General features: G+C 58.3%; 6 protein-coding genes across 7 annotated transcripts; 3 read left to right on the top strand and 3 right to left on the bottom strand.

Annotated features, from left to right (window-relative positions):
* The first annotated feature begins 1,049 nt into the window (after positions 1–1,049).
* SDRG_09163 (aldehyde dehydrogenase family 7 member A1) lies at positions 1,050–2,859 on the top strand. The gene is made up of 3 exons (XM_008615079.1): positions 1,050–2,227; positions 2,276–2,419; positions 2,478–2,859. Exons 1-3 carry the CDS (start codon positions 1,133–1,135, stop codon positions 2,823–2,825), a joined length of 1,587 nt encoding a protein of 528 aa, XP_008613301.1. The 5' UTR covers positions 1,050–1,132; the 3' UTR covers positions 2,826–2,859.
* On the bottom strand, positions 2,797–4,187 carry SDRG_09162 (hypothetical protein). The gene is made up of 4 exons (XM_008615078.1): positions 3,818–4,187; positions 3,427–3,765; positions 3,201–3,379; positions 2,797–3,159 (listed from the first exon to the last, which is right to left on the bottom strand). Exons 1-4 carry the CDS (start codon positions 4,151–4,153, stop codon positions 2,871–2,873), a joined length of 1,143 nt encoding a protein of 380 aa, XP_008613300.1. The 5' UTR covers positions 4,154–4,187; the 3' UTR covers positions 2,797–2,870.
* Positions 4,188–4,729: 542 nt separating this feature from the next.
* Positions 4,730–6,091, top strand: SDRG_09161 (2-amino-3-ketobutyrate coenzyme A ligase; the record flags this gene model as incomplete). The annotated part of the gene is made up of 4 exons (XM_008615077.1): positions 4,730–5,440; positions 5,499–5,761; positions 5,809–5,914; positions 5,969–6,091. 4 exons carry the CDS (start codon positions 4,730–4,732, stop codon positions 6,089–6,091), a joined length of 1,203 nt encoding a protein of 400 aa, XP_008613299.1.
* SDRG_09160 lies at positions 6,087–9,110 on the bottom strand. 2 transcript variants are annotated; one of them, XM_008615076.1, is made up of 14 exons: positions 8,959–9,110; positions 8,874–8,910; positions 8,609–8,826; positions 8,424–8,562; positions 8,187–8,378; positions 7,917–8,142; positions 7,712–7,874; positions 7,618–7,669; positions 7,274–7,573; positions 7,160–7,223; positions 7,046–7,117; positions 6,788–7,003; positions 6,560–6,749; positions 6,087–6,508 (listed from the first exon to the last, which is right to left on the bottom strand). In XM_008615076.1, exons 1-13 carry the CDS (start codon positions 9,057–9,059, stop codon positions 6,703–6,705), a joined length of 1,827 nt encoding a protein of 608 aa, XP_008613298.1. In that variant the 5' UTR covers positions 9,060–9,110; the 3' UTR covers positions 6,087–6,508; positions 6,560–6,702. The 2 variants fall into 2 exon arrangements, with proteins under 2 accessions (XP_008613298.1, XP_008613297.1); XM_008615075.1 differs by having other exon boundaries at positions 6,560–6,733.
* Positions 9,111–9,240: 130 nt separating this feature from the next.
* On the bottom strand, positions 9,241–10,218 carry SDRG_09159 (hypothetical protein). The gene is made up of 4 exons (XM_008615074.1): positions 10,000–10,218; positions 9,841–9,952; positions 9,623–9,788; positions 9,241–9,568 (listed from the first exon to the last, which is right to left on the bottom strand). The coding sequence occupies exons 1-4, from the start codon at positions 10,146–10,148 to the stop codon at positions 9,315–9,317; spliced, it is 681 nt and encodes a 226-aa protein (XP_008613296.1). The 5' UTR covers positions 10,149–10,218; the 3' UTR covers positions 9,241–9,314.
* A 722-nt stretch (positions 10,219–10,940) lies between these two features.
* On the top strand, positions 10,941–13,632 carry SDRG_09158 (hypothetical protein; the record flags this gene model as incomplete). Its single annotated transcript, XM_008615073.1, has 10 exons — positions 10,941–11,063; positions 11,151–11,489; positions 11,534–11,715; positions 11,758–11,992; positions 12,578–12,625; positions 12,780–12,812; positions 12,860–12,948; positions 12,993–13,071; positions 13,112–13,476; positions 13,527–13,632. The coding sequence occupies 10 exons, from the start codon at positions 10,941–10,943 to the stop codon at positions 13,630–13,632; spliced, it is 1,599 nt and encodes a 532-aa protein (XP_008613295.1).
* Between the last annotated feature and the right edge of the window lie 3,097 nt (positions 13,633–16,729).

Here is a 16,729-nt window from a genome sequence, read left to right as displayed (position 1 = left end):
CAGTTGGTATCCGTACGAAGCGAATCATTTTGGCCAATCGAATCAACGTTATCGATTCCATCACTGTGATTGGTCATAAAGTGAGTTGCAGCGTGATGATTGGTGCAAAGGTGCAAGATCGCCCTCCCACCTTGCCTCTGCGCCGCTGCAACAGACCCCAGAGTGCTAACTTGAGGTACACTCGGTGACCGATAGAAAGCGAACATCTTTCCCGCGCGTACTGCGTCAACTGGGGCATTCGAGGGGTGATTAACCACGTTCATTGGCAGGCGCCGAGAAACTAGATCGCAGTCAGTCCTGGGGACAACCCACGCAGTTTTCACATGTCGACATCGCGTCGCCTTCGAATGACTCTAGTATTAGTATAGAGTACTGCGCACTTGATTTGCGCCAATAGTTTCGTTGCGGTGGGCTTCCGGTGTCGCCTCGTACGCTTGGTTGCGCCGTGCGCGAATCGACGACGAAGCACCAAGCGCAGCTTCTTCTTAAGCCGTCTCTTCGTGATGTTCCACGCTGATCCGGCTGCACTGAACACTGGTACTAGCTGGAAGCGAGATGCTGTTGCGGCTGCGGCAAGTTGCCCTACTGCGGCCAAAGAGGTCTGGCGACGTCGAGCACAAGCCGCTCTAGAAATGAAATGCCAAATGACCGCAAAACCACCGGATCGTGTCCTCTCGGCTCGCGAAAGTGCACGGCTGGCGCCAGACGATGGACGCAGCATCCACCTCAATCCTTCGCATATGGATGCGTCCATGGATGGCTCGATCTCGCATGATCTCCATCTCACGCTTGGCGATGCCTTGCGTTGGTTTGACTAAAGTAGCTCTTTTACGCTTGTAGCGTACACGCCGAGCTGCGTCGGAAGGCCAATTCATTCCTTGTACTATCCGCGGAAGCCTCCCGCCGGTGCTGTCGCGCGTCTTGTCCGTGGATGCCCCGTCGTTCCAGCAGCTGGTGTGGCGCACTTGAACTTGGGGCTTGAAGTTCGCGTGCTTTAGCTTCATTTTGGCCAATCGTATGTCGGCAGGTCATGATTTTAGCCAATCACCGCAAAGGGCAAAATGAAGATTCGCTGGCGATCCAGCGGCCAGAACGGCAGCAGTCTTCATTTTACCTTCGACAGCGAACAACGATGATGATGCTTCGCTCGAGCACCAAGCTCAACACGGTGCTGGCTCGCCGCCAGAGCACGCTCACGTTCTCCAAGTACCCGTTCCTGAAGGAGCTCGGTCTCCAGGAGGAGAACCTCGGCGTCTTTGACGGCGAGTGGTTCGGCAACGGCCCGGTCTTCAACAGCGTCAACCCCGCGACGAACGAAATCATCGCCAAGACGCGCACGGGTACCAAGGCCGACTACGAGCGCGTCATTGCCTCGATGGACGCGGCCAAGAAGGACTGGGCTGAGGTGCCGGCCCCGATCCGCGGCGAAGTCGTGCGCCAGATCGGCGAGTCGCTTCGCGCCAAGCAAAAGGCGCTCGGCCAGCTCGTCTCGCTCGAGATGGGCAAGATCACGGTCGAGGGTGTCGGCGAGGTCCAGGAGGCTGTCGACATTTGCGACTTTGCCGTCGGTCTCTCGCGCTGCCTCAACGGCTCGATCATTCCGTCGGAGCGCCCGGGCCACTTTATGATGGAGCGCTACAACCCGCTCAAGGGCCACGTCGGCATCATCACGGCCTTCAACTTCCCGTGCGCCGTCATGTTTTGGAACGGTGCGCTCAGCCTCGTGGCCGGCAACACCCAAGTGTGGAAGCCGCATGACAACTTGTGCTTGACGTCGATCGCGTGCAACAAGATCGTGTCGGACGTCCTCACGAAGAACGGGTACAACCCCGCGATTGCGTCGCTCATCTGCGGCAGCGGCAAGGAGGTCGGCGAGCCCATGATCAAAGACAAGCGCATGGAGCTCATCTCGTTCACGGGCTCGACGCACGTCGGCCGCCACGTAAATGAAGTGGTCGCCAACCGCTTTGGCAAGGCGATCCTCGAGCTTGGCGGCAACAACGCGATGATCATTGACGAAGACGCCGACTTGACCATGGCGCTCCGCGCGACGCTCTTCTCGGCCGTCGGCACGGCGGGCCAGCGCTGCACGACGCTCCGCCGCATCTACCTCCACGAAAACATCTACGACTCGTTCGTCGAGAAGCTCGTGACTGCGTACAAGCAAATCCCGATCGGCGACCAGCTCGACCCGACGACGCTCTGCGGCCCGCTCCACAACCAGCAGGTACATTTCGTGTCGCTCGCAAACACCTCTTCACACACATGTATACAGGCGGTCACCAACTTTGCCAACGGCATCAAGACGGCGACGGAGCAGGGTGGCAAGGTCTTGACGGGCGGCAACGTGCTCCCGGGCCCCGGCAACTTTGTCGAGCCGACGCTCGTGGCCATTGCGCACGAAGCGCCGATCGTGCAGGTGCGAAGCCTGCGTCGCGTCGTCGGTCGTTGCTGACAAGTTGTCGATTACTGTGTAGACCGAGATCTTTGCGCCCATCACGTACGTGATGAAGTTTAGCAACCTCGACGAAGCGATCGAGAAGAACAACGACGTGCCGCAGGGCCTCTCGTCGTCGCTCTTCACGACCAACCAGGCCGCGATCTTCAAGTGGACGGGCCCCGCGGGCTCGGACTGCGGCATCGTCAATGTCAACATTGGCCCGAGCGGCGCCGAGATTGGCGGCGCGTTTGGCGGCGAGAAGGAGACGGGCGCCGGTGGCCGCGAGTCGGGCAGCGATGCGTGGAAGCAGTACATGCGCCGGTCGACGTGCACGATCAACCACAGCAAGAACCTCCCGCTCGCGCAGGGCATCAACTTTGGTTAAGCCCACACTTGTTTATAGAGCATTGATGATACTACGTGGCGTGTGCTATGAGCTACTACTTGACGACGGAAGACGGTGGTGGTGGCGCTGCTGCTGGAAAATGCGGTCCATCTGCGACGTGTTGTGCGCAATGAACGACTGCCCGACCTTGTGCACCCTAGCTTGGAATGCCTCAAACCACGCATTTGGCTCGGCCGGCATCGACGAGAGGTCGCAGCCCCAGTACGCGGCTTCTCTCGCCATGTCGAAATGCCCATGCTGGTCGAAGCCGTGCGAGTTGATGTAGACAACGCGGATGTGCGTCGCGTGCTCGGAAATGCGATCGAGCACGATCCTACACGAGATTCAGTCGCTACGATCACATGTGCGTCGTACCAGAGTCGGCGGTTGCACTGCTCGTCGTTGAGCGGCTGCGTCTCGTCAAACGGGATGTTTTGGCACACAAAGATGCACTGATTGGAGGTCGCAAACTCACGCGAGACAAAGTTGATGCTCTCGCGCGGACTCGACGCGATCCGCGTGTACGAGATGTGCGCTGCGACTTGATCGACAATCTAGTGCCATCATGAGTTGTAGTGTCAAACCAGAGTGCGAGTACTACATCTGGGTCGAGTGGTGTTCCAGTACCCGTCGACCAGACGCCGCCGTTCACAAAGTGCGTGACAAAGGCGCGGAACGCCGCCACCGTGGTCTCGAACGGCGCATTGTGCTTGGCCTGGTGGCGCCACGTGTACTCAAAGTACTCGGGGTCGCTCATGTCGATGGCAAAATCGTCGAATCGGTCGGTGCCGCCAAGGGACTGGAACCCGCAGAGCGAGAGCATCCGCTCCGTGTTGTGGTAGAGGTGCTTGGTGATCCAATCGAGACCGAGCTTGCGCGACTCCTTGTTGGCGAACAGCGTCGCGTTGCGCCACGAGTACGCCGAGGCCTCGATGGATTTCTAAGCACTCGACGTCAGGATAACGTGGCAAGAGTGTGATCAACGACGCCACCTGGATGGGCACGTGCTTCGTGACCCACGTTGTCATGACGACGACCAGATCTTGGTACTCTTCCAGCTGCGACTTGAGCGCCTTGTTTTTGTGCGTCGTGAGCACGGCCTCGTCCCGGAGCGCCGACGCCACGTCGACCCACGGCAGCTCGGTCGGAGCATTCGCGCGGAGCTCGGTCGTGAGCGCATCGACCTGAACCTCCAGCTCGGCGACGAGTGCGCGGAGCGACGCCACTTCGGACGACTCGCGGCTGCGGTACTGCCGCTGCTTCTGGCGCTGGTACAGGCGCCGGCGCAGCTTGGCGGCGGCCCGCACCGCGTCCCGCTCGGCGTCCATGCTACTGTGACCGTTCTGGGAAAGGCGGTCATCCGGATAGCGGCCGGATACGACTGTACTATGTACGGTCGTGTACCCATGCGACAGTCGCCGGCCAAGCCGCGGCGCAATCTGGGGGTTCATCACCAGCGTTCCTGTGGCGCAGACGCGTCCGGTACCGCCGACGCACCCAGAGACCATGCGTGACGCTCTTCTTGCCACCGCACGTCACCTCTTAGATATCAGGCCGCGCCACTCGATGCCAATGAATCTTCTTCCTTGGCGCCAAGCTGCGACTACTGTACGATTCCAGCGGGTATCAATGTAGCGGCGAGCTGAGACGCTATACTCCGCAAGGTCAGCACGTAGGTGGTCTACAGTTGCATAGATGACTAATGCACAAAACTGTCCTCCCTGGCAACGACATTAATATAATACTAGACTCGATTGTCTGAGACAGCCCAGCGCCGAGGCACGTACACTCACGTACATTGGCGTACATTGGCGTACATTGGCGTACGGGACGCAGCGTACTTCAATGTACGGTCACTCTCGGCAGCCGCAGGTGCACAATCGATTTCGTCCATCGCTACGCACATGCGCCGCTTCAGCTCCAACACATTGACCCGCCGCTTGGCCGGCGAGCTCTCGGAGATCAAGGCCGCGGGCACGTACAAGTCGGAGCGCGTCATCACGTCGCCGCAGGGCGCGTCGATCGTCGTGGCCGACAAGGGCGTGCTCAACTTCTGCGCCAACAACTACCTCGGCCTCTCCAACCACCCGGAGGTCGTGGCCGCGGCCAAGAAGGCGCTTGAGACGCATGGCTTTGGCCTGAGCTCCGTGCGCTTCATCTGCGGCACGCAGGACATCCACAAGGAGCTCGAGGCGGCGATCGCGCGCTTCCACGGCACGGACGACACGATCCTGTACCCGTCGTGCTTTGACGCGAACGCCGGTCTCTTTGAAGCCATCTTGAACAACGAAGATGCGATCATCACGGACGAGCTCAACCATGCGTCGATCATCGATGGCATCCGCCTCTGCAAGGCCGAGCGCCACCGCTTCAAGCACATGGACTTGAAGGACCTCGAGGCCAAGCTCGAGGCGTCCAAGCACTGCCGCACGCGCCTCATCGCGACGGACGGCGCGTTCAGCATGGATGGCGACGTTGCGCCGCTCAAGGGTATCTACGACCTTGCCCAGAAGCACGACGCCCAGGTGTTCATCGATGAGTGCCACACGACGGGCTTCTTTGGCGCCACGGGTCGCGGCACGGACGAGTACTTTGGTCTCCGCGGCAAGATTGACGTACGACGACGCTGCTACCGCATGATGGGACGCATAACTCATCTTGCCTTGCATGTAGATCATCAACTCGACGCTCGGCAAGGCGCTTGGCGGCGGCACCGGTGGCTACACGACCGGTCGCCAGGAGGTCATCGACACGCTCCGCCAAAAGTCGCGCCCGTACCTCTTCTCCAACTCGGTCTCGCCCGTCGTCGTCGGCGCGTCGCTCAAGGTCTTTGAGATGCTCGAGAGCTCGAGCGAGTACGTCGAGCAGATCCGTGACAACACGCACCACTTCCGCGACCGCATGGCCGCCGCTGGCTTCAAGCTCACGGGCGCCCGGTAGGATCCATCATGCCATGTAGTTTTATGCTAAGATGTCTCTGTAGCGACCACCCGATCGTGGCCGTCATGATTGGCGATGCGCGCCTCGCGTCCAAGCTCGCCGATGACATGCTCGAGCAGGGCATTTACGTCATTGGCTTTAGCTACCCGGTACGATGATGGTCTTCTCCCACAAGGGGGTGCTCATACGACCCCATATGTTAGGTCGTGCCCAAGGGCCTCGCCCGCATCCGCGTCCAAATGTCGGCGGCGCACTCGCGCGCGCAGGTCGACAAGTGCATTGACGCCTTTATCGCGTGTGGCAAGGCCAACGGCATCATCCAGTAAATTGGTCCACGTAATCCACTGGAAATTGCAGCGTTTCGAATCCGGTCTTTTAGCTCAAGGCAAAGCTGTCAGTATTCTCGATCGCAAAGCGGAGCTTCGTGACGAGCGTCGTATACGACGTGTACTTTGGCAGCACGAGCTGGTTGAAGCACGTGTGGGACCGTGGCAGTGCGTCGTCGCTCAGATCGGAGAGCGTGATGGTGAGCGGCGGCTCGAGCCCATCCAGCGGCAAGGTACTCGCGCCCGTCGCAAACTGAAGAAATCGCTGGCGCGTCGCATTCTCCCAGGAGCGCAGCACTTGCCATAACCACAGAATGACTTGGGCGCTGGCGTCGTAGCCGCCTTGGTACACGGCTGTTGCGCGCAGCTGGTCGACATCGACGCTCGGGTTGCCGCTCATGAGCAACTGTAGCTCGTCTACCATGACAATAGTGTTGGTGAAATGCGCATCGACTATGCGACATGTACGCCAGGTAAACGGCTGCAGCGCCGCCGCGGGGAGGAGTGTGTGGAAGCCACTGAGAAAGGCATCGAGTTGTGGTCGTATGGCGAACGCGGTGCGCCATTGCCGCCGCAGCGCCACGTACTCGAGCTTGTTGGCTTCGGTCACATCAATCGCGCGTCCATTCTCTTTGAGATCCACTAGCGATAATGCAACCTATGAACTGAGGGTGGTGCCGACCTTGTCGTGCGTACCGAGGACGTTGTTGGCGCGCGTGATGGAGAACGTGTCAAATAGCACGTCGGTAATATCGTGCGTCTCGATCCAGCAAAGCGACTTGGCCAACTGCGGATCCAGTAGCGCGAGGTCCGCGGTGGTGTCGGTCTCGCCAAGAAGGTGCTTGAGCACCAAGGGCGCCAAGGGCAGCGCCACGACGTGTCGATCGTATATGGCTTTGGCCACAAACTTGCCTACGCGATGACGTTAGCAACCTCAAGAGATGCGGTCGCGACCGAGGAATCGAAACGACTTGAGGTGCGCGGGCGTGTCGGCGTCCGGGTCGATCTCATACACACCGCCATCGTCTACGACCTATGATGAGCTCTTGGTAGTTAGGGTGTCGCTACCTAATGGACGAAAGAGTCCCCACGACGACTGCAGTGTCGCTTTGGAGACGGCCAAGTACCAGTCCTAGAGTTCTCGATGATTGACCGAGCAGCGTCGACGATGCGAGTAAGCACCTTGGTGAGCCCCCCCGAGTCGATGCCGTCTTCGTCGTGGTACGTAACCCGGGGCTTCCCAAGCAGCTCCTTCTTGGACGCGGTCGCAAACCGAGCAATGGTGTCGGGTAGCACCGTAGCCCGGTGTACGGCCACCTCGAATGCACTTGGTGGCACAGTGGCGTTGCCACGGAGGTCCCGATGCAAGTGATAGCGCTTCTTTCGAAAAATCATCTCGGGGGTCTCTTCAAGAGCATCGCCCGTGGCTTTGCGTGCGGCCGCAATCTCGGCGGGCTCGTCGTACGTGCGCTGGCTCGTAAACTACAACCACAAGGTGGAATACTGTCCGAAAGCTACTGAGGTACCTTGTTGAAGTAGAACACTTTCTCCTCTCGCGGGTCCCAGCACTCGACCCACCTATGCACATGAGGACACCCGGTGCCGCCGTTGCAGTTGCACCGCTCGCTGCTGCAGGACGCCGGGAGCTCCTGCACCTCGGGGCGCCCAAAGGCGGTGGTGCGGATCGCGCGACTCTCGAGCCAAGGTGTGCAGCCGACGATATTGGCCGCTTGGAGCCGAAAGCTGTACATGGTTTTCGGGCGCAAGCCCGCGCAGAGGTACTCTACGACTCGAATGTCAAGTGGAAACGTTGGAACGTGCGCACCGCGTTCGCGGCCTGCGTAGAGGTGTTCGAAGGGCCCAGTTGCCTCATTGATCTCGCGCACTTCAAGCGTATATGCAGTGATCGGCGACCCGTGGTCGTTGACAGCGGCCCAACATACATGAATGAACGTGTCTGCAATGACAGCGGCGTGCAGAGCATGTGGTTTGTCGGGCGCCCCGGCCAGCGTGAAGAACGGGCCGCCGGTCGCGCTGAACTCGCTCCAGCCCTAAGAACCGTAGTGGAACCAAAGCGACAACACGAGAGGTCGACCGCAGGGTTGCGGCAGCGCACGCGGAAGAGGTAGCCCTCGTAGCACGTGAGGTCGGTGAGGGCACCTTGCCGACTGTTGGCGTCGTGGGTCAAGACGCTCCAGGCTTTGACCACGGCGCTGGCCGCTGCCATCTTTTGATATTGCACTTCAAACCGATCCAAAATGCTACCCGGCGCCTCGGTCCACGCGACCTACATCCCTGCTCTCTTCCTTGCGCCGTTTTGCAGAATACGCACCGTGAGGCTCGCGACGGTGGCCGTGACAAAGGTCGGCGTCAGGGGTGGTGGCGGCGGCTGTGTCACGGAAGCAAGTGCAAGCATGTCTTCTGCCTTGAGCTTGCGCTGGCCGGACTCTTGGTCGGTCACAAAGGCGTTCCTAAGTAGACGTTATCAACGGAGAACGACCCACACGACTGTCAAACCCGTCGTTGTCGATGGCGACTGCGATTGGGTACATGGCTTTCATATCGATCGAGACGCGCTTTTGCGACAGGAGCGCTTCGTCCAGCGTGATCCAGAGGTATGTCTGCTTCTTCAATTTGCCAATGTCGTGGCAGTCGTCCTTGGGCGTGTCGAGGGCCAGTCGCTTGGCTTGGACCGTCACAGGCGCATACGGGTAAATGTTGTCGACCACATATTGCTACAGAGAGAGCGTGAGGCAAGACGTCGTGACGAATACTGTCGTACGACGATGAGCGCGTGCTTGGCTTCCATCTCGTGGATCCTACACGCAAGTTGTCGACCATAACGACGTCCGTGGAGACTGACGCACCGCTTCTCTTCTGCCTCCAAGTCAAAGTCGCTGTCCGTGGACGCGCCATGCAGCTTGTCGGCGGCAATCTTGGAGATGGACCGCGTCGCCTTGCCGCCCATCGTAAATGTTGCCTTTTGTAACGCCCAACGGATGACCAGGATCACAGCTTTACGCCTCTAATGTAAAAACCCCTATGAGTCGTGGCAGCTCCGTCCCAGTGTGCGAACGCAACGACGACTCTGCATAGTACTCACTTGTCGACTCGATCGCACATGCCACGAGCTCTAAGCTACATGGAATACTTTGTGGAAAAGCCAAACTATGACGTGGCATTGTGAAATGTTAGTGTAATGGTCGATGCAAATAAGTTCGGCTTAGAGCTGCAGCAAAGCGGGGTGCACGATGGCTAGCATGACGCTCTGGGCGGCCGGGAAGAAGACGAGGTACCCAAGAAGCGCGCCGCAGACTACATCCGATGCAAAGTGGCGTCCCAGTGCGAGCCGCCCGATGCAGTTCATGACGACCCAAAACACGCCCGTGAGTAGGATCTCTTGGGACTGGGTCACAACGTCAACTTCGTCCAAGAGCGGCACGGAGCGCAGCGCGACGGCCAGCAGACGCTGCTCGTCTAGAGACCAAGGAGATGTCAGGCAGACTGCACTACGAAAACGACGTGACGTACACGTGACAAGCTCGACGATCCACGCAAAGAGGCAGCCGACGCGCGTGGCATGGCCTGACGGGAACGAGTACTTGTCCGGGCCCGGAAAGCGCATGTCGTGTTTGTGGTACAGCGGGCGATGGCGCCGAAACGCCGCTTTCATGGCCAAGTTGAGCGCAAAGTCGAGCTACAGGCGGACACTCAGCACCGCACACCAAGATCTTATTGTCAGGACGTACCACGACCGTCACCGTGAGGTACGTCGCGAGGTAGATCTGGTCGGGCGAAAGCACAGGCATGGCGCCCGTCGCCCATGCGAGGCCAGCCAGCGGCGGCAGCACGGCGAAGAAGCTACGCTGCAAGATGAGTCGACTCGCAAGGCGACCGCGTCGTCGTACAAGATGCCATCGCCCGTAAACGTGATGACCTCCCACATGGCCTTGGCAACGAACGAGTCACCGCAGTTCTTGTGGAAGAAGGTGACAACGTCGAGGTCGACGCCGTCGTTGAAGCGGTTGATCCAGCTCAGAGTTGACGTCGAGGCCATGGCGGCGTGTTGAGGAATGGTCGCCTGTCTGAGATGGCCTTTAGTACATCCCAATCAACACCACTTTTAATGCCATTGGTATCTCGAATACCTTGATATTTGTATGTGGAATACGCGACCGTGAATTTAAATATTGATCGCATGGTCCACCGGATACACCCAGGCAGTATAAAACGCGTGGTAAGTCTGTTTAAAACAGCTCAACGGGAACGTCCTCGCAACAACCTCGCATCCCAACCGTGTATCTGCACGCACCCGTACTGAATGCAGGCCCCAAGTCGACAGCGAAGTGAATTGCGACAGTTAGCATCGCACAAGAGACCTTCGAGGAACCGAGGTCGACTTCGTGGGAGCTCTGTGCTGACGATACGCGTGAACAAACGTTTGGTCGAAGATTCGTCTTGTGATGACGGCGAGGCTTTCTGAAGGCTGGGGAAGCCCCAAACAATGACGGTGGTCGCAATCAAACCGGCGACGACGCCCTTGATGTAATCCACTAGACCGTACCAGTACTAGTTAAAACTGAGGTAGCGTTTCTTGCCCTAGGTGCTTTTGTATACACGTACCGAGTCGGATTCATCTCGACGCGACAGGCTTGCGTGTCGGTGCACCTGGTTTTCCACACGAGAACAAGTGTGCTTGGCTACTCGACGACTGCTGCACGATCTTGGTCAGCAACTTTTGTTGGCGAATGTGTTTTAAACGTGTTCGGTTCGAAATGGTTTGAAACACCCTGGTCATTCCGTCCGGATAGCCTCGGACACGTTGACGAAATCGAATTCCGGATTCGGGATGCAGCGACCAGCGCCGGCGGCCCGCGAGGCGGCCAAGCTCGAGAAGCGTCTGTACCACCGCGAGAAGCAGCGCATGTACCGCCAGCAAGAGGCCGACGAGGTCCAGTTTTTGAAAACGCGGGTCCGCGACCTCGAGGCAGCGATTGAGCAGCACGCGCAGCTCCAAGCGCGTCGCCGTTGACGTGCACTGACGTTTTTATCTGCGTAGAAATCGCTCGACCCGTCACGGCCGTCGTGGCGCAACTCGACACTCTTGAAGGAGCCCGAAGCGCGCAAGCTCGGGTTTGAGTGGATCTCGCAGCAGCTCTACCACAACGTAGACCGTGTTTTGGCCGACTGCGGCTTTCCACCGCCCGCCGAGCAAACCTCGTTTGACGAGTTTGTCGTGCGCGAAACCGCAGACGATACGTTCCAGTACATGTGGCGGCACCAACTGGTCGTACCCGTGTCGCTGGACGTTGCGATTGCGAGCGCCCGCAAGTCGATTTACTATTACCTCTCGGGCGTCGTCTGGTCGCCGGGCAGCGGCATGTTTATCGACTCGGACGTACGTTTTCGTCGACCGATACGAGGCGCTTAGTAGACTACTAGATGCTCCAAGAAGTGAGTCCGACGATGCTGTACAGCCACACGGTGGTGAGCGCCGATGAATCGGTGAATTTGATGTGGCGCGAGTTTCCCGTCCGTGACAACCGCTGCGTCATGGTGAGCCAAAACATCCACGACGACGAGACGCTTCCCGCGATCAAGCGCCAGTGCAATCGCCAGTTCTGGTACAATGATATATATCAGATCTAGATCTAACATACAAGTAGGGTCACGATGGAGGTGGTGGACGAGACGCACACCAAAGTCCGCGTTCTGTACGTCAATTCGCAGTTTTTCAATAAAGACGGGTACGTGTCGATCCACGAAGAGGCGGCGTGCTGGGGCCTCGTGGACCTTCCGACCGACGCGACCGACGATCAGCTCTCGCATCGCTTCAAGCGCCACGCGACCGTGGCCGGGCAGCAATTTCTCCAGTTTAGTCTGCAGACCTTTAGCGGCAAAGTCTAACCGCAGCACTTGCACATGTCGAGTTGAACGTTAGCTTGTCAATTGAATGCATCAAAGTTCATGTTCATCGACATTACCGGAAATTGCCACTGACGCTCGCTGCTGACGTGAAGCAGCTCAACATGAGTTCCATGGTACGTAGTCTCGATACGTCGCTTCGCGTTGGCAGCCCATGTAGCCATATAGTGTTGACATGTGAAGAAGGCGGTTTTTGGTTAAGGACCCGTCAATGGCCTTGGCTCTCGTGCATCTGACACTCTTGCGTTCGATGCCCGGCGGGTGTTCCCTATTCTGATACGAAGGAGGTTAGAACGATGGAAGCCTACCCAATCAGGGTCCAGTACGATCTGCATCATAGACGTTGATTGGAAGAGAGCCCATCAATCAGACGCCAGGATTTGGTACCTTCGTGGCGCAGCATGCGGAAGGAGAGTCCGTGTTCATTTGACTGCCAATGGTCACCTGGCTCCTTGTAGCTAGAACGGGTCATGTCTGCACTGCCCGTAAAGAGCCTAGTACCAACGCGAGAAGAACTGAATCGGGCGATGTGTGCACACGACGGACGAGCGGGAAATGTAGCTCTTGCAGTCGGTCATTGCGACGAAGAGCGTCAAGGTACCGTCGCTCGTACTCTCTACTAGTACGACAGAGATAGAGACACGGATGTGATGGACCTCAACTTGGACACTCTGTCGAAACAAGAAACGGCCCGTGAAACCTAATGACACTCGAATCGGTGAGGCTCGCCGTGCTCGGACCGCGGCACTTCACGTCTGCGTAGCGCATCGCTGCGCTTGAGACGCACGTGAGAGATGTACGCGAGTGACGACGTCATCCTCTCGAACGCTAACACGCCACTAGCTTCAGTTGGCTCGGCCACCCGACACCACCGCGGTCTTGACGCTCGTGCATCGCATCAACCAGCTCTTTCTGCAGTGCCCAACCATCGCGTAGCCGTTGACGTATACGTGACTGGAACGCTTATCCTGACTAGCGACCATCGCGCTTTTGCAAAGGTACTGGTTAAAGCCGACCCGACAATCGTGTCGCGGCTGTTCGAGCTTCTCACGCAGGTGCTTGCACATCAAATGCTTGGCCGACATTGTCACGTAGGGGGATGTCGCTGCCATGGTGGTGGGGCTGCAAACACTCTACCACCTCAGCTGCGAGGCATCGAGTGCGCTCGACGTTGTAACTCGTGGCGGTGTCGAGCTGTGCTTTGGCCTCTTGCCCATGGCGACGTCCATGCTTTGCGCAATCCTGCTCGACGTACTCGACCAGCTCGTCGCCATTGCACCGGCAGCAACAGCGCGCGTCGCAACACTGCGTCACACGCGCCTGCTGCTGGCCAAAGTGCACGACGAGCGCACGACCCGCGTCTCCGAGGCCGTCGTCGCGTCGTGGATGCCAGCCGCCCTCCGCCTCTTGAATGGTGCGCTGCAGGTCCCCGCGGTCGCTGCCAAAGCCGCCAGTCTCAAGTACGTTGGTGCATCGATGACTCGTGTCATGACGCGGTGGATTTACGTAGTACGGCGCACGTGTATTCCCTCCACGCGCAAAGGTCTCTGCCACGACCGCTGGCACTGCGCGTGGAGCGTCTCCTGTGCGCCAGTGAAGACAAGGTGTGCACCTGACGACAGCGAGCATCAAGGCCCTTGCTTCCGTCTGTGGCAGTAGATGCCTCATACAGTGGTTGAGCACTGGATATTCATATCCACACAGCTCGCGAACCACTAGGTCGAGACAAGGCGATGTGTTTGTATCAATCTATCAGTAGATCGTCCTACGGGAAGACCGTTGGGATGGGACTGTACAGGAGCCTGTGGCCAGGGCTCCAGCAGTCAGCTAGTTTTAGTTTCCATTTTGCCTCTTAGTACACACGCCGGTGTTTGGGAGTACGGCCTCCCTTTGTCTGGCGTTTGAAGGCGGAAACGGTCACAAAGTCGACTTTAGCGACCAAGCAGCGATCAAGTTTCGCTCAAGAAGAAGACATGACGACCTCAGGACAAGCGGCGATGGCGATGAGCGGCGTCGTTGTGCTATCGCAGCTGGTGCATCCCGAGTTCAAGAGCATCGCCCGCCGCGACGTGGTCGTGTGGAAGCGGGCGCGTCTCGAATACGAGACCTCGATGCGGCGCGAATGCCAGCGAACGAACCGGAGCTACACATCGACGTGTGTTCCGATCCGCGACTCGTTCGCTCCCGTGGGGTATCTCGAGTTCCTCATGAAGAACAAGTGGGGCCTCTGGGACGACTACAACTTGCTGAACGTGCCTGAAAACGAGCTTTGGGGCGCGATCAACGGGATCATCGACAAGGAGACCAACAAGACGGTGCTCACGTACGACAAGGTTTTCAGCTCGCTCGCCCTCGACCACAACGAAGAAGACATCGAAGAGCGGGTCAACAGCTTTGTTTTCAAGGCCTCTCAAATGATTGAAGAGCATGGCCTCAGCGAGAAGCTGAGGCCATGCCTCAAGGCCAAGATCTTCAAGGCACTTGTCGATCGGCTCCGTCCCCAAGAGCTACAGACGGACGTGAAGCAGCTGATGGATGAGAAGATGGCGGCCAACAAACAGGCTGGCCTCAAGCACCTCGGGAAGATCATCTTGAAGCGAGCGCTTCTCTACAAGTCGTGGAGCCCCAAGACGAAGCGTCTTCGTGACAAGGAGTCGTCCGACGAAGACGAGAAACCGTCGCACGAGGAGCAGCAAGGTGCGCGCGGGAAGAAGAAGCGCAAGTTCAAGCAGAAGGACAACAAGCCGCCAGTGCAACAAGAACGCAAGAACGATGGCCTGGAACGTCCGTGCTGGCACTGCGGCAGCAAGAAGCACAAATTGCGGGACTGCCCGAGTTCGAACGCCAAGCAGAAGGCGATTGCTGTCAAGAAGAACTGGAAGGGCGGTCGTCGTGGCGGAGGCGGCGACGGCAGCAAACAAGGCGGCAACGAAGGCAACGGGGGCGGTGACAAGAAGAAGACCAAGTTGAGTCGCCTCCGAGCCTCTGGTCTCGACCAGCTCCTTTCGGGCAACGAAGGCCACATGGTTTTGACGCTCAACAGCGTTCTTGACGTGCCTTGCGTGCCGGACAGTGGTTGCGGTCTGAACATCATTCCCGCCAAGATGGTCGAGCAGCTCAAGCAGAAGATGCCCAACCTTGAAGTCATCAATTTGGACCAACCTCAGCTTGGGGTGGCTGTGGGCAAGACGGCGTTGCAGCTGGACAAGAAGGTTCAATTGCATCTCCAGCTCCACACGGCTGCCGGTCCCGTCAACGTGCCTGGTTTGCAGGTGTGCTACGTTGTCGATCAAGGTGACGAGTTTTTGGTGTCGAACGACGTGCTTGTGATCAAAGACGACTTGACGCACTACTGCGAGCTCGTGGCGTGTGACATGGCGGACGCGGCCTCGGTCGTGGACGCTTTGATGCAGTGGGCTGCGCGGTTTGACATGCCCCTCGTGTGGGTATCGGACCAAGGCAGTCACTTCAAGAACCAAGTGGTTGCAATGCTGGCCCAAGTCTACAAGGTCGATCACCACTTCATTTTGACCTACACGCCATGGCGCAACGGTACCGTCGAGCGCTTGAACCGCGATATTCTCCAAGTTTTGCGGGTCATGCTGCGCGAGTACCATCTGAACCTTGAGCAGTGGGAGTATCTCCTACCGCTGGTTCAAGCCAACCTCAACCAGACGCCAGTCGAGTCGCTTGGTGGTGTGTGCCCAACGCAAGCTTTCACGGGGCATGTGCCAGCTACCAACTTGGACATTGTGGTCCGCGACTTTGATGGTGAGCTCGTCCGTCAGGCAGACTGGACAAAGCCAGACGTCGTCAGCACGATGGCTGCTGCTCATGCAAGTTTGATTGACGTCCACAAGAAGATCGACGACCTGCGTCAACAATGCCTAGCGCGGGAGACCGCGGCGAAGACGCACCGAGAAGAGTTTGTCGCCCACGTTGGTGACTACGTACTCTGGTCGCGCGTGGAGAAGATGGAGTATCCGAAGCTGCTCGTCACATGGCTCGGCCCGTTCCAGATCACGGAAGTGTCGACGTACTCGTGCGTCATCCGTCATATCCTCTCGGGTCAAGAGCGCCATGCACATACGAGTCGCCTCAAGCCGTACGCCGAAGGCAGCTTTGAGCTCACGCAAGAGATCCGCGAGCACGTGTTCGAGCAGGGCGTGCTTTTGAAGATCCGTGAGATCAAGGCAGTACGGCTCAACCAGAGTGCCCGGCGGTGGGAGATCCTCTGCCTATGGGAAGGCCTGGAAGACATCGAAGCATCGTGGGAGCTGTTTACGTCGATCGCGACGGATGCCCCTGCGGTTGCTCGACAGTTTGCGGAGCAAGTCGCAGACCCCCGAGCGCGGGATGGTCTGGCTGATGAGCTCAAGCAACTAGAAGAACGGTCTGCAGCGTCGACACGACGACGGTCGTGACGTGCGGACTACCAAGAGAAGCTACCTAGTACGTGATCCCGGCGATCCTCCGGGCCGTGCGATGGTGACTCTTGAAGATCTTGGACCAGATCAAGAGCAGATTCTGACGGCGATTCTCCGGGGTCTGTTTTTGCGGTCTTTGATTCCTTGGGATTTGGGCTAAGCTGTCCTATAAATCCTTTGGGAGAGGGGTGTGTGGCAGTAGATGCCTCATACAGTGGTTGAGCACTGGATATTCATATCCACACGGCTCGCGACCCACTAGGTCGAGACAAGGCGATGTGTTTGT

Source organism: Saprolegnia diclina, assembly GCF_000281045.1.
Source record: "Saprolegnia diclina VS20 unplaced genomic scaffold supercont1.29, whole genome shotgun sequence".
Classification (NCBI taxonomy): Eukaryota; Oomycota; class Saprolegniomycetes; order Saprolegniales; family Saprolegniaceae; genus Saprolegnia; species Saprolegnia diclina.
This window is presented reverse-complemented; position numbering and strand designations above follow the sequence as displayed.